Raw genomic sequence first — 14,247 nt, forward strand, 5'->3', positions numbered from 1 at the left:
ATGTACACCCCCTTCCTCCCTGTCATCATCCTGGCTCTCCCCTGATGAACACAGCAGGACTGTCTCTTCACGTTGGACCCTAGACTGGCACTGGTCAGAACGTCACACAGGGGCATCGAGCCATCCACGGAGACGCGTACAGACATGAAGTGGCTGTGGACACGGAGGGGGTCACCTGAGAGAAAGGGGATAGAGAGATTCATAGAAAGACTGACACGTGATCATAGGTTCTGTTTTGTAGAGAATGATGGGCTTACCAAGTTGGCAAGATCGGACAAAAAAAGCCACTGGCAAACTACTAGAATCATGCACTGAGCTGAGCTCAATCATATTTGAACAATTAATCATAAATCAATGTGATTGAAGTATGGAGCTCACCTGGGTACACCAGGGTAGTCTCCCCCAAACTTCCCAGCCGAGGTGAGGTGGAAGCCCTGGCGAGCTCCAGTACCCTCTAAGAGAAAATATAGTGCCGTCAGTGCCAGTGTTACGCACGCCTCTTTGAAGAGGGAACGCAACACCCTGCTACAACTCCACGTGAAGTGAAAGAGGTATGGGACTGTAGGTGTGAGAAAGGACGACAAAAGGCTGAATTGACCGTTTACTAGGACTTTATTCCTTTACACGGTAATATGGGGAAAAGGGGCTGGACGGAACCAAAGCAAAGGAAGTAAATATCAAAGTTCCCCCTCTCCTGCCTACCCACTACTTAACTATCTTAGCACCACCTGGTGCCCTAACCAAAATACAGGGGGTGGTCCGCCCAGGTCTTACCTAGTGTGCCTAGACAGTGAATGTACTACGGGTATATGTATGCCCGCGGGCCTCTTGCCTATGCACTCCCAAAGTGCCTTCCCCTTCCCCCCTGGGAACAAATGAAGCAGAATATCAAACAATACTCAAACAAACTAATAAACAAAGGACATCAAATAAACTCTAGCTGAGCAACAATCTCACACGGAACATACCAACTGCTCCCAGCAACAACTAACACAGTACATACCAACGCTTTCTGATAAACAACCAACACTATATCACAATCAAATTCTCCAGCAATGATCTCAGCCTGCCTATGATCTCTCTCTCCAATCATGTCTCTCCTGAACAACAGAAGACTGGCTTTTATAGCTTCAGAAGGCATTGTTAATTGGAGATAGCTGCGTCTTGACAAGGGGGCGGGGTCAGCTCTCCAATTATCAATTGGGGCCGACCAATCAGCTGCTTGGGGAGAATTTCAGGAAGCCATCTCCTGAAACACACACACTCAAATACAAACTACAACACAGAAACTGGGGAACGTAACACGCCCACCACAAAAATTGCAAACATACAGTTTGTAATTACAAAAACCAACGCATCCCCAGTTAGTAAACCCGTGATAGAGCGTCAGCAACCACATTCGCCGAGCCTTTCACATAAGCTATCTGTACATTATATCCTTGTACAATCAGAGCCCACCGCATAAGGCGGGGGTTCTGATTGTACATTTGTTTAAAGAACACCAATGGATTATGGTCCGTGAAGACCATTACAGGCAAGGCACTGGATCCCACATATACTTCAAAGAACTGTAAGGCTAGCAATAAAGCCAGCGTCTCTTGTTCAATTGTGGAGTACCTTGACTGACACGAGTTGAACTTACGGGAGAAGAAACTGACGGGCCGATCCACTCCGTCTTCATCTTCCTGTAAGAGAACCGCACCCACCCCCACTATACTAGCGTCAACCTCCAACTTAAAAGGTTTGTCAAAGTTGGGGGCGGCAAGCACTGGGGCACTACAAAGTAGCGCTTTAGCGGACTCAAAAGCATAGTTACAGTCCTTGGACCACCTAAATGGTACCTTGGGACTAAGCAGAGATGAAAGGGGAGCTACTACCGTCGAGATATTCTTACAGAATGTACGATAGTACCCTWCCATCCCYAGGAATCTGCRCAACTGGCGTCGAGTCGTGGGAGCAGGAAAAGCAACAATTGCCTCCACCTTGCCAGATACTGGGCGCACTTGACCTCGTCCCACTTGTTTCCCTAAGTAAGTCACCGTAGCCTTCCCAAATTCACACTTGGATTGTTGCTTTCTTCACTCGCATCCTCTTTGGACAGTTTTCCCTTTCTTTGGCGAATCCATCGGACTGTGACATACCCGACCATGGGATACTTTTGGGGTCGATATTGAATTAAATGTTCATGCACTGAACTGTCGCATACACCGGGTGGTGTCCACATGAGTTCTGATCTGGATGCGTATTGGCACATGCTGAAAAGCACAATCATCTAATGATTCCTTGGGTTGAAGCAGCTATTTGGAACAGTAAAATCAAGAGAAATGACACGACAGTCAAACACACAAACATCCCTAAAATATTGAGCATGTGTGATGTGCAGTGAAAGTGTGGGAGAGCTCTGGCATTTCCTCGTGGGTGGGAACAATGGCAAGGAAGAACTGTGATTGAATTGGGTCAAGAGCATTGCCAATCAAGTGATATCACACAAACTATTCAACATTTTTGGGGGGTGACGATTAATGAAATTAGCAACCTTTTATTGGAACCATGAAGAAGAACTGTTTTGGCGGAATACATTTAATAAAATGTTGTTATTGCATCTCAATGAACTGAAACGAGTTCATTCAACTTAAAGTAAATACCGACAATTAATAGCTGTTGAAACCTTTAAGTGTTTATTAGGTATCATCAATGGATTTAATAACCTGTACATACAACAATGCATTCGGAAAGTATTCAGACCCCTTCAGTTTACACATTGTTACGTTACAGCCTTATTCTAAAATTCTAAATTCCCTCCCTCAATGTACATATAATAGCCCATAATGACAGAAAACAGATTTTTTAAATTTTAGCAAATTTATCAAAATAAAACATAGCTTATTTGCATAAGTATTCAGACCCTTTGCTATGACTCAAAATATTAGGCCAGGTGCATCCTGTTGTTTCCACTGATCATCCTCGACTTTTCAAGAACTTGATTGGAGTCCACCTGTGGTAAAGTCGATTGGACATGATTTGGAAAGGCACACACCTGTCTATAGAAAGGTCACACAGTTGACAGTGCATGTCAGAGCAAAAACCAAGCCATGAGGTTGAAGGAATTGTCTGTAGAGCTCCGAGACAGGATTGTGTCGAGACACAGATCTGGGGAAGTGTACCAAAAAATGTCTGCAGCATTGAATGTCCCCAAGAACACAGTGGCCTCCATCATTCTTAAATGGAAGAAGTTTGGAACCACCAAGACAATTCCTAGAGATGGCCGCCCGGCCAAACTGAGCTATCGGGGAGAAGGACCTTGGTCAGGGAGGTGACCAAGAACCCGATGATCACTTTGACAGAGCTCCAGAGTTCCTCTGTGGGGATGGGAAAACCTTCCAGAAGGACAAGTGGCTTCTGTCTGGTGGCCTCTCCTCAGTAAAAGGCACATGACAGTTTGCCAAAAGGCACCTAAAGGACTCTCAGACCATGAGAAACTAGATTCTCTGGTCTGATGAAACCAAGTATCTTTGGCCTGAATGCCAAGAATCACATCTGGAGGAAACCAGGCACTGCTCATCAAACACTAAGGTGAAGCATGGTGGTGGCAGCATCATGCTGTGGGGATGTTTTTCAGCGTCAGGGATTGGGAGATTAGTCAGGATCGAGGGAAAGATGAACTGAGCAAAGAGAGATCCCTGATGAAAACCTGCTCCAGAGCACTCAGGACATCAGACTGGGGGCGAAGGTTCACCTTCCAACAGGACAACAACCCTAAGCAAGACAATGCAGGAGTTGAGTGGCCCAGCCAGAGCCCAGACTTGAACCCAATCGAACATTTCTGGAGAGACCTGAAAATAGCTGTGCAGACGCTCCCCATCTAACCTGACAGAGCTTGAGAGTGTTTGCAGAGAAGAACGGAAGAAACTCCCAAAATACAGGTGTGCTAAGCTTGTAGCGTCATACCCAAGAGAAGACTCGGGGCTGTAATCGATGCCAAAAGTGTTTCAACAAAGAACTGAGTAAAGGGTCTGAATACTTATGTAAATGTGGTTATATTTTTTCTATACATTTACAAAAATGTCAAACCTGTTTTTGCTTTGTCATTATRGGGTATTGTGTGTAGATTGAGGGGGTGTCCATTATAGATAGCTTTGGGTGTGCTTTTGATCATATGGCACGGATGTTGTGTTTTCATGAACAAATTAAATATTTTCTTTTATACTACTAGTTGAAGATCCTCAAGCTCTTTCATGAGTTGAGCCTCCTTTTCCATCTTTTCAAGCTAAAAGAGAAACGACAAGGGACAAAAATAAAACAAATTTTTAGCAACAATTCTTTATTTTCAAGTTGAATACACAGATGTATAAACTGGATATTTATTGAATGTGTGCGTGACAGTCGTTTGCCAGAATAATACCTGGTTCTTTTGAATGGGTTTCCCAGTTGCTTGCAGCGCTTTCAGCTCGTCTATAGCTTTCAGTTTCTAGGGGTCAGTTTGAAATTAACAGAATTAACGTACAAGCCAAGCCATTCTCAACACCAAGGGCAACACTTGACGTGAAACGTACTCAAGGCTCATTTGTCTACGGTATGCTTGTGATAAATCCTTTTCATAGCAGTGGAAATTAAAAGGTCAATTACATTATGAAGTAAAACCTGCTTCCCCAAAGACGTATATTGAATCTGTAAAAATACTGTAAGGTAAATTTGGAAGAAACACAAACCGCTTACTACAGGTACTTCAGCCACCAACTGATACAGTTACTACTGACTATTAAACAGTGACCATATTGTTTCACCTTCTTTACGTTCTTGATCTTCTTGTCCGTCTCTGGGTCGCCACAGGAGAGTTCAGGCTGAGCACTGCTGGCTGGAGAGGGATCTGACTGGGGCTCAAGGGCATCTGAGTTTATCTCCTACACAAGCAGAAAACACAACTTGTTCAAACCCTAGAAGGCTTTAAAACGTCACAAAAATCACACACGGCTTGACCGCTTACCTAACCACCTCCCACCCCCCCATCTGATAACTTAGACAAGAGCAATTCTCCACTTCAGTCATACATTCCAGCACACGAGGAGAAGATCGTGCAAAGCATCTTTACCTGTTTGGCTGCTTTCTTTGCCTCTCGTTTTTTCTGGTTCTTCAGAGCCGTCTTGGACAGCTGCTTGTCCCCGGTGGCGCCAGGCCTCATGTTCTGTGGAGGCTCCTCTTCATGCTGACAGAGAAAAGAGTGGATATTTGCGGACCTTTTTCATCACTATTAGGTCTTCCTCCTCAGGGGTGGATTTAATACAATACAACTTTATTTGGCCCTTTAAAAGGATAGTTCACCCAAATTCTATATTGGTTTGCTTACTCTGTAAGCAGTCTATGGATAAGGTAAGACAGCAATCCATGCTTTGGTTTGTTTACCTGGTCACTGTCTCCAAATGCTAACTTTTCAGCATTTACAGCACAAAACCAATGCTTGGTATCACTAATATTAACATTTTATGTCCAAATCCTCCCAAAGTGTCTAAAATCGATTGTGGACTTCAATAAAGTTACTTAAAATATGATTTGGACATGAAACAAGAAATATGCTCATTTGAATTTGAGGAACTCTTTAAATGCTCATTTTTGTTTTACAATTGAATGCCTACTGAAAACAACCAAGATCTGACCCCTGGCCCTCCTCTACTCACTAGTTTGGAGCTGGCTGTGACTGGTTTATTCCGTAGGGCAGGAGGGCGGTAGGCCTGAGCTGGCTTGGCCTCTGTGCTGCCCAGCTCGCTGGGTGCTGCCTGGTACTTCACCGGCCTCTCAGGGAACGTCCCGTCTGGGAAGGGCTGCCACACAGTCTCCCAGAGCTCTGTGCCCGTCGGCGTGTCCTGCTTGTACAGAACCGTGCCGGTGTAATGCCAGATCTTGTAGCCGTTGCTGACACGTAGCCGGGGGGCACAGGTCGACGTGACGACGTGTTCACCGTCCGGGCACCAGGCAAAGTGGGTGGAGTCGGGCGCCTGGGGCTTGGACACCTGCTTCCACTTCTTGACATCCCACACCTCCATCTGGCCCCGCAGGTTCCCGAAGCCGGCCAAGACCAGGATGTGGCCCTGGGGGCTGTAGTAGACGGCATTGCGGGGACCCGTGCCGAAGTCGAAGACAGGGTCGCACTTGAGGTTGTAGACAGTAGCCTTGGCGGGCATGAAGCCATAGACCACGCAGAACTCTGTGGAGCTTGGGCTCCATGCCACATCGTAGATGGGCCCGTTCTTCTCTGTTCACAACACAGATAGATACCATACGTTTATGAACCACAGAGCATCAGCTAAATTCATTTAAAATGAATCCTGGGTGTAAGCAGCGAGGCTTCGGGAGAGGCTCGAGCTGCTCAGTGTACAATTGCGCTCTGGTTCTATTTTTTTAAGAATGACGCGCTTCTCACGCCCGAGAACACTTGATAATGTGGCTCGCGCACACGCCGGCAAAAGCTACAAGTCCAGTGTAACAGGCTGACTACACCGTTCGCATCACGTGCAATGCAAAAATAAATTTAGAAATCGATATTATTAAATTATTGCATCTACTGCTCGCGCGCGCCAACGAGCATCTGCGTTGCCAAGGGCTAAAATAGAAGTCGGTTTTATTTGTTACGCAGATCACGCCGCAAGTCCTGCCTCTACCATCTCCTCATTGGTTTATAGAAGCAGATAGCCAATGAGGAGATGGCACGTGGGTATACCCACATGGGTGACTGAAAGACAAACGAGGTCAGTGGCGGTAATGCACTTAATTTATGAAAGTTGCCAATCGCAATATAAAGTCAAGAGAAGAAAAAGCCTGGAAGGAGGAGAGATGACTAATAACGATTCGGTTGACCATTTTGTGTGTGGATTAATTGGCGGAGTAGAGGACCTTGTGTATTTCAGGTAAAATAACAACTCAATGTTTATATCCCAGGACAAATTAGCTAGCAACAGCAAGGTAGCTAAACAGTACAAATTAGCTAGCAAGAGCAAGCTAGCTAGCTAAATTGCAATAAATGTTTAATGCTTTTCGACCTGCCCCCAAATTAATGTAATTGGTTCAGTTTGTTCTGATATTTTAACATGTGTGTCGTGATCGCGTTTAGTGTGGGGGGACAAAATACATTTATGCATGATGGCGCACGCGCCGGTTTGGGTTCCGTGTTACAGATAAAAACATACCGAATGACTATCGCGCCAGTGTAGCTCCACTGGTATTTTACATATCTTTGCCTTCAGACGTACAAATAAGTAAAGTGGAGTAAAAACACACTGTATAAAAATTATGCAGACTCACGTAGCTGCACCGCAGAAGTCTCCCCGTTGGTGGCCAAGTAGTGTAAAGTCTGTTCTCCGTAGTATGAGGCCCCCGTTTTATCCACCTCTACGCTGGCCTGCACCAGAACCGCAGTGGCTGATTGAAAAAAAGAATAATAAAGCCGTCATGGCATTCATCTTCTACAACAGCAAACTATTAGGATAACGCAAACCACACATTCTCCATAACATTTACTTAACATAATTCTATTATAAACGTTGACCAACCTTTTTTGTTCCACAGCATGGTCACCCTGTCGGCCTTGAAGAAGCTCTTGTTGGCCAGAGCACAGGTCGGGCCACCAAAGTTAGGGTACTGGTATAGCCGGACAAACGAGGGGGCACCTTTGCTCCCAGGGACATAAACAGCCACCTTCAGCAGAAACACAGTGGCAAATGTCAATACCCTCTTCTACAGTCAGCTAACCAAACAGATGTATGAATTGTTAAGTTTATCGGCAGGAAACAAGATGAAACAGAGGCATACTTTACTAGGCTGACTTCCCGGGGATAGCACAAACTCGGACACCTTCTGTAAGTGAAGCTTATTGGCAATGGTGTCTGGAAAAAGAAACAATTAACTAATACAAATATTGTTACTTTTATAATAGAAAGTGCACAAGCGCTACCTAGTGCTCTCAATAAATGCTCGGTTCTGTGTGTCACATCAGTATGGAGCTGCCATCATGGCTAGTTATCCATTGTTAAGGAGATCTCTTGACCTCAATGGGAATTCCTGGTTGAATAAACGTTCAATAAATAAAATCTATGTGGACAAGAACGGGGAAAATAAAGATACTTACTAAAATCGTTGTTCTCAAAAAAGTGAAGTTCATTGTTAACACTCCTGACCGCAATCTTCTCGTCATCTGACCAGCTTGGACACCTGTACACATTGACAAGACAAAAACAATCTGTTCAGAAAATAAAGGTCATGATGCAAACATATAACTAAAAACTATCATCATTTTCAGTTTCTATTCAAAGCAGTGAGGGGTGATAATGATAAAGTGGTGGCAGACATTATCTAGCCTTCCCAAGTGCATCATCTGTGTAACAGAGATGGTTCATTGAATCACACTCACATGATTGGTAATCTAGGGAACAACTCTTGGACACACATAGGGAACAACTCCTGGACACACACACAGGGAACAACTTTGTCATCATGGCGCAGACAGAGATGCTCGCTTCAGGTCTTTAGGAAACTATGCAGTAATATCTTTTTTTTTTATGTATTATTTCTTACATTGAAAATCTCAAGTGTTATTACATACAGCCGTGAAGAACTACTGGATATAAAAGCGACGTCAACTTACCAACATTACGACCAGGAATACGACTTTCCCGAAGCGGATCCTTTGTTCAGACCTCCACCCTGGACATGGGATCTTATCCCAGAGGCCAACCCAAAACAACGCGGTCACCGCAGGAGGCAGACGGAGCGGCCTACTCGTCAGACTTAGAAGGCGAGCACACCATCCACTGCTTCCGAGCATATTACTCGCCAATGTCCAATCTCTAGATAACAAGGTGGACGAAATTAGGGCACGAGTTGCCTTCCAGAGGCATCAGAGATTGTAACATTCTCTGTTTCATGGAAACATGGCTCACTTGGGATATGTTGTCAGTCGGTACAGCCACCTGGTTTCTTCACGCATCGCGCCGACAAACAAACATCTCTCTGGTAAGAAGAAGGGCGGGGGTGTATGCCTTATGATTAACGACTCATGGTGTAATCATAACAAAAAACAGGAACTCAAGTCCTTTTGTTCACCTGATCTAGAATTCCTTACAATCAAATGCCGACCGCATTATCTACCAAGAGAATTCTCTTCGATTATAGTTACAGCCGTATATCCCCCCCAAGCAGATACCTCGACGGCCCTGAAAGAACTTCACTGGACTCTATGTAAACTGGAAACCATATATCCGGAGGTTGCATTTATTGTATCTGGGGATTATAACAAAGCTAATCTGAGAATAAGGCTTTCTAAATTCTGTCAGCATATGGAATGCGCGACACGAGCTGGTAACATTCTGGATCATTGCTACTCTAACTTCCGCGATGCATACAAAGCCCTCCCGCGCCCTCCCTTCGACAAACCAGACCAAGACTCCATTTTGTTGCTCCCAGCCTATAGACAGAAAATAAAACAGGAAATGCCCGTGCTCAGGTCTATCCAATGCTGATCTGACCAATCGGATTCCACGCTTCAAGATTGCTTCGATCACGTGGACTGGGATATTTTTCCGGGTAGCCTCAGACAACAACATTGACGTATATGCTGACTCGGTGAGCGAGTTTATTAGCAAGTGCATTGGTGATGTTGTACCCACTGTGACTATTGAAACCTTCCCTAACCAGAAACCGTGGATTGAAATGAAAGCGGAACTGAAAGCGCGAACCACCGCTTTTAATCATGGAAAGGCAACTGGAAACATGACCGAATACAAACAGTGTAGCTATTCCCTCTGCAAGACAATCAAACAAGTGAAGCGTCAGTATAGAGACAAAGTAGAGTCGCAATTCAACAGCTCAAACACGAGATGTTTGTGGCAGGGTCTACAGTCAATCACGGATTACAAAAAGAAAACTAGCCCCGTCGCGGACATCAACGTCTTGCTCCCAGACAAATTAAACAACTTCTTTGCTCGCTTTGAGGACAATTCAGTGCCACTGACACGGGCCGCTACCAAAGCCTGTGAGCTCTCCTTCACCGTGGCCAACGTGAGAGAAACATTTGAACGCGTTAACCCTCGCAAGGCTGCCGGAACAGACGGCATCCCTAGCCGCGTCCTCAGGGCATGCGCAGACCAGCTGGCTGGTGTGTTTACGTACATATTCAATCAATCCCTATCCCAGTCTGCTGTGCCCACATGCTTCAAGATGGCCACCATTGTTCCTGTTCCCAAGAAAGCTACGGTAACTGAACTAAATTACTATCGCCCCGTAGCACTCACTTCTGTCATCATGAAGTGCTTTGTCATCATGAAGTGCTTTGAGAGACTAGACAAGAATCATATCACCTCCACCCTACCTGATACCCTAGACCCACTCCAATTTGCTTACTGCCCCAATAGGTCCACAGACGACGCAATCACACTGCCCTGTCCTATCTGGACAAGAGGAATACCAACGTAAGAATTCTGTTTATTGACTACACCTCAACATTTAACACCATAGTACCCTCCAAACTTGTCATTAAGCTCGATACCCTGTGTCTCGACCCCGCCCTGTACAATTGGGTCCTGGACTTTCTGACGGGCCGCCCCGAGGTGGTAAGGGTAGGAAACAACATCTCCACCCGTTGGGTCCGTTCTCAGCCCTCTCCTGTACTCCCTGTTCACCCATGACTGCGTGGCCATGCACACCTCCAACTCAATCATAAAGTTTGCAGACGACACTACAGTGGTCGGCTTGATTACCAACAACAACGAGACGGCCTACAGGGAAGAGGTTAGGGCCCTCGGAATGTGATGTCCGGAAAATAACCTCTCACTCAATTTCAACAAAACAAAGGATGAGGTCGTGGACTTCAGGAAACAGCAGTGGAAGCATCCCCCCATCCACATCAACGGGACAGTAGTGGAGGAGGTGGAAAGTTAAGTTCCTCGGCGTACACATCATGGACAAACTGAAATGGTCCAGCCACACAGACAGCGTGGTGAAGAAGGCGCAACAGCACCTGAAGGCTGAAGAAATTTGGCTTATCTTCTAAAACACTCAAACTTTTACAGATGCACAATCGAGAGCATCCTGTCAGAATGTATCACCGCCTGGTACGGCAACTGCTCCACCCATAACCGTAAGGCTCTCCAGAGGGTAGTGCGGTCAGCACGACGCATCACCGGGGGCAAACCATCTGCCCTCCAGAACACCTACAGCACCCGATGTCACAGGAAGGCCAAAAAGATCATCAAGGACAACAACCACCCGAGCCACTGCCTGTTCACCCCGCTATCGTCCAGAAGGCGAGGTCAGTACAGGTGCATCAAAGCCGGGACAGATGCTGTTTTTCAGTCTCTCTATCTCAAGGCCATCACTAACAGAGTGGCTGCTGCCAACATACAGACTCAAATCTCTGGTCACTTTAATAACTGTATTTAATAAAAGGTATCACTAGTCACTTTAAATAACGACACTTTAATAATGTCTACATATCCTACAATTCTCATCTCATATGTACATACTGTATTCTATACCATCTACTGCACCGTGTCTATGCCGCACGGCCATCGCTCATCCATATGTACATATTCCTATTCATACCTTTACATTTGTGTGTATTAAGGCAGTTCTGGGGATTTTGTTAGATGACTTGTTAGATATTACTGCATTGTTGGAACTAGAAGCACCAGCATTTCGCTACACTTGCATTCACATCTGCTAACCCTGTGTATGTGACCAATACAATTTGATTTGATAACCTTGTCCAAGACTCGGGCCTAGGCATTAGCTTAGCGGGCACACAGGAGACCCAGGTTCTAATTCAGTCATATTGTGATGGGCAACACATACTCATTTAGTTATTTACCCTTATTTTACCAGGTAAGTTGACTGAGAACATATTCTCTTTTACAGCAATGACCTGGGGAAGAGTTGCAGGGGGAAGGAAAGGAGATGAATGAGCCAATTGGAAGCTGGGGATGATTGAAAGGGGCCAGGTTGGGATTTTAACCAAGACACCACGGTTAACACCACGGTTAACATCACGGTTAACATCACGGTTAACATCCAGTGGAACCACGGTTCCACTGGATATCATAAGGTGAATGCACCAATTTGTAAGTCGCTCTGGATAAGAGCGTCTGCTAAATGACTTAAATGTAAATGTACTTTTATGATATAGGTGCCATGGAATCTTTAGTGACCACATAGTCAAGACATCTGTTTGAATGTCCCATCTGGAAGACGGCACCTTACGCAGGGCAATGTCCCCTTCACTGTCCCGGGGTATTGGAATCTCCTTAGACCAGAGGGAAGAGTGCCCCCTACTGGACCTTCAACACCACTTCCAGCAGCATCTGATTTCCCATCCAGGGACCGAACAGGACCAACCCTACTTAGCTTCAGAGGCCAGCAGGGTGTTATGTTGCTGGCTAATCCTCGGTATTTCCTCAGGTGGACAAACACACAATAATAGACAACGGTGCAAACTCACCATCCCTGTACCTTCTTATGGTAGAGAGCCTTGAGGCAGGTCCCAGTTTGCAAATCCCACAGCTGCAAGTTGGCATCTCCCTGTGGGTTTTCTTGTGTCTCTGACAATAGAAAGGGAAAATACCATTACATGACCTATTGTAAAGATAAGTGCTAGTGCAGCACAACCAACCACAAACCATAAATGGACATGACATTTAAATTATATCTAGTTTAAAACAATACATTTAGACTCCCGGCTTGTGTGCCTGCTTAAGGGTTCTACACACTATGCAAACAGTGACATACAGTCTGTTAAAAAAATCCAGCTGGACAAAAATCCAGTGAAACGAAAGTACATAGAACTACTGTATGTAGAAAGTGATGCTCCGTCGCTCCATTTGCGTAGTGTGTAGAGCCCTTTAGTCATTAGTCAATAGATTCCAGAAAAAGGCTAAGGAGCACAATATCAAGAGTCAGTGCTTTCCCATTTTCATCATCTAATCAAACCTCGTGTTAGAATTTGTATTGCATTTCAATGTAGTTATGTAAACTTACTGCTATAAACCTGCCATGTAGCCAGTACAGTGTTCAGCGGAGAGAACCCCAACATTGCAGTCTTTGGAAGGTCAAATGACCTGACTTGTGAGCCATCTGCAACCTTCACAACAGTGACCCTGACAAACAAAACATGGGCATAAACAACTACTGTGATCAGACCAGTCTCTCAATGCATGCAAAAGATTCCAATGACTGAAGAGGTAGTCTACATGACTAATGTCACTCACACTACAGCATGCAAGGGTTTTATACTACTTCTGCTTACTGATACATAGGGCTCGGGGCAAAAGTGGTGTAATATATAGGGAATAGGGTGCCATTTGGGATGCAGATGTAGCTTTTCTTACTTCTCTCCATTGCACCATGCAAACAATGTCCCATCCTTGCTGAAAGCAACATATCTACTTTGCCGAGGGTCTCTGAAAATGAAAAGTTTAATCAATAAAATTGCATTTGCAACACATGCACAGTGATTGATTTGGCTAACAATGTAACATTATGTTAAGTCTGATAGAACGGGAATGACCTTTGAAAATCTGCATGCTTCTCGCAGTTTGGTGGTCCACGGAGCAGCACTGTCCCGTCAGATCCCCGGACTGTGAACACAATAACAGCAGCACTTAGCTATTACATCAGTGATTTTAGACTATGTAAGATTAAAGAATTAGCTACATTATCATCAGCAGGAGGTACATCTGATTGGAACGGAACTGTGCTTGCAAGATATAATACTACAGTGATGGGCTTGTATGTTACAGCATCTGGCGAAAATGTTTAGAAAGCATTTGGCAAGCGTGTAACATTACTCGGACAAGAGCAGGTCACAATCGACTTGAAAGTAAGGAAATGATTCAACATTCCAAATCGTATGACAGTTAAGAGTGGCCGTGGCGTATATTCTACAACCCACGTTAACATCTAAAACAATACGTAAACAACAAATAAAGAATTTACTCTTCAATGAAATAACCCACCTGCTAAGAGAGGTGTGGGGGGCGCCATGATGTACCGGAAAGAGAATAATCCGCAAAAGGAAATGCCAAAGTCTCAAGAAAAAAGGGGCGTGTCATTGGAACGTTGGCCACATCATCAGAAAATGTGTGACTAATCACTTTTTTCCCCATAATAAATTCACTCCTACATTGAATGTTGTTTACTAACAAATACATGTTGATCTATAAAAATAAAATAAAAAATTAATCGCTTTTAGCCATGTTGTATTCTTTCGAT

At 44.8% G+C, this 14,247-nt stretch overlaps 1 protein-coding gene across 1 annotated transcript; it reads right to left on the reverse strand.

Annotated features, from left to right (window-relative positions):
* Nucleotides 1–2,655: 2,655 nt before the first annotated feature.
* Nucleotides 2,656–14,097, reverse strand: LOC112069333 (eukaryotic translation initiation factor 2A). Its single transcript, XM_024136640.2, has 14 exons — nucleotides 13,992–14,097; nucleotides 13,544–13,613; nucleotides 13,365–13,436; nucleotides 13,015–13,133; nucleotides 12,479–12,578; nucleotides 8,117–8,199; nucleotides 7,801–7,874; nucleotides 7,542–7,686; nucleotides 7,294–7,410; nucleotides 5,673–6,247; nucleotides 5,090–5,203; nucleotides 4,785–4,901; nucleotides 4,403–4,468; nucleotides 2,656–4,267 (listed from the first exon to the last, which is right to left on the reverse strand). The coding sequence occupies exons 1-14, from the start codon at nucleotides 14,017–14,019 to the stop codon at nucleotides 4,202–4,204; spliced, it is 1,746 nt and encodes a 581-aa protein (XP_023992408.1). The 5' UTR covers nucleotides 14,020–14,097; the 3' UTR covers nucleotides 2,656–4,201.
* Nucleotides 14,098–14,247: the final 150 nt, after the last annotated feature.

This window comes from Salvelinus sp. IW2-2015, unplaced genomic scaffold (assembly GCF_002910315.2).
Source record: "Salvelinus sp. IW2-2015 unplaced genomic scaffold, ASM291031v2 Un_scaffold990, whole genome shotgun sequence".
NCBI lineage: Eukaryota > Metazoa > Chordata > Actinopteri > Salmoniformes > Salmonidae > Salvelinus > Salvelinus sp. IW2-2015.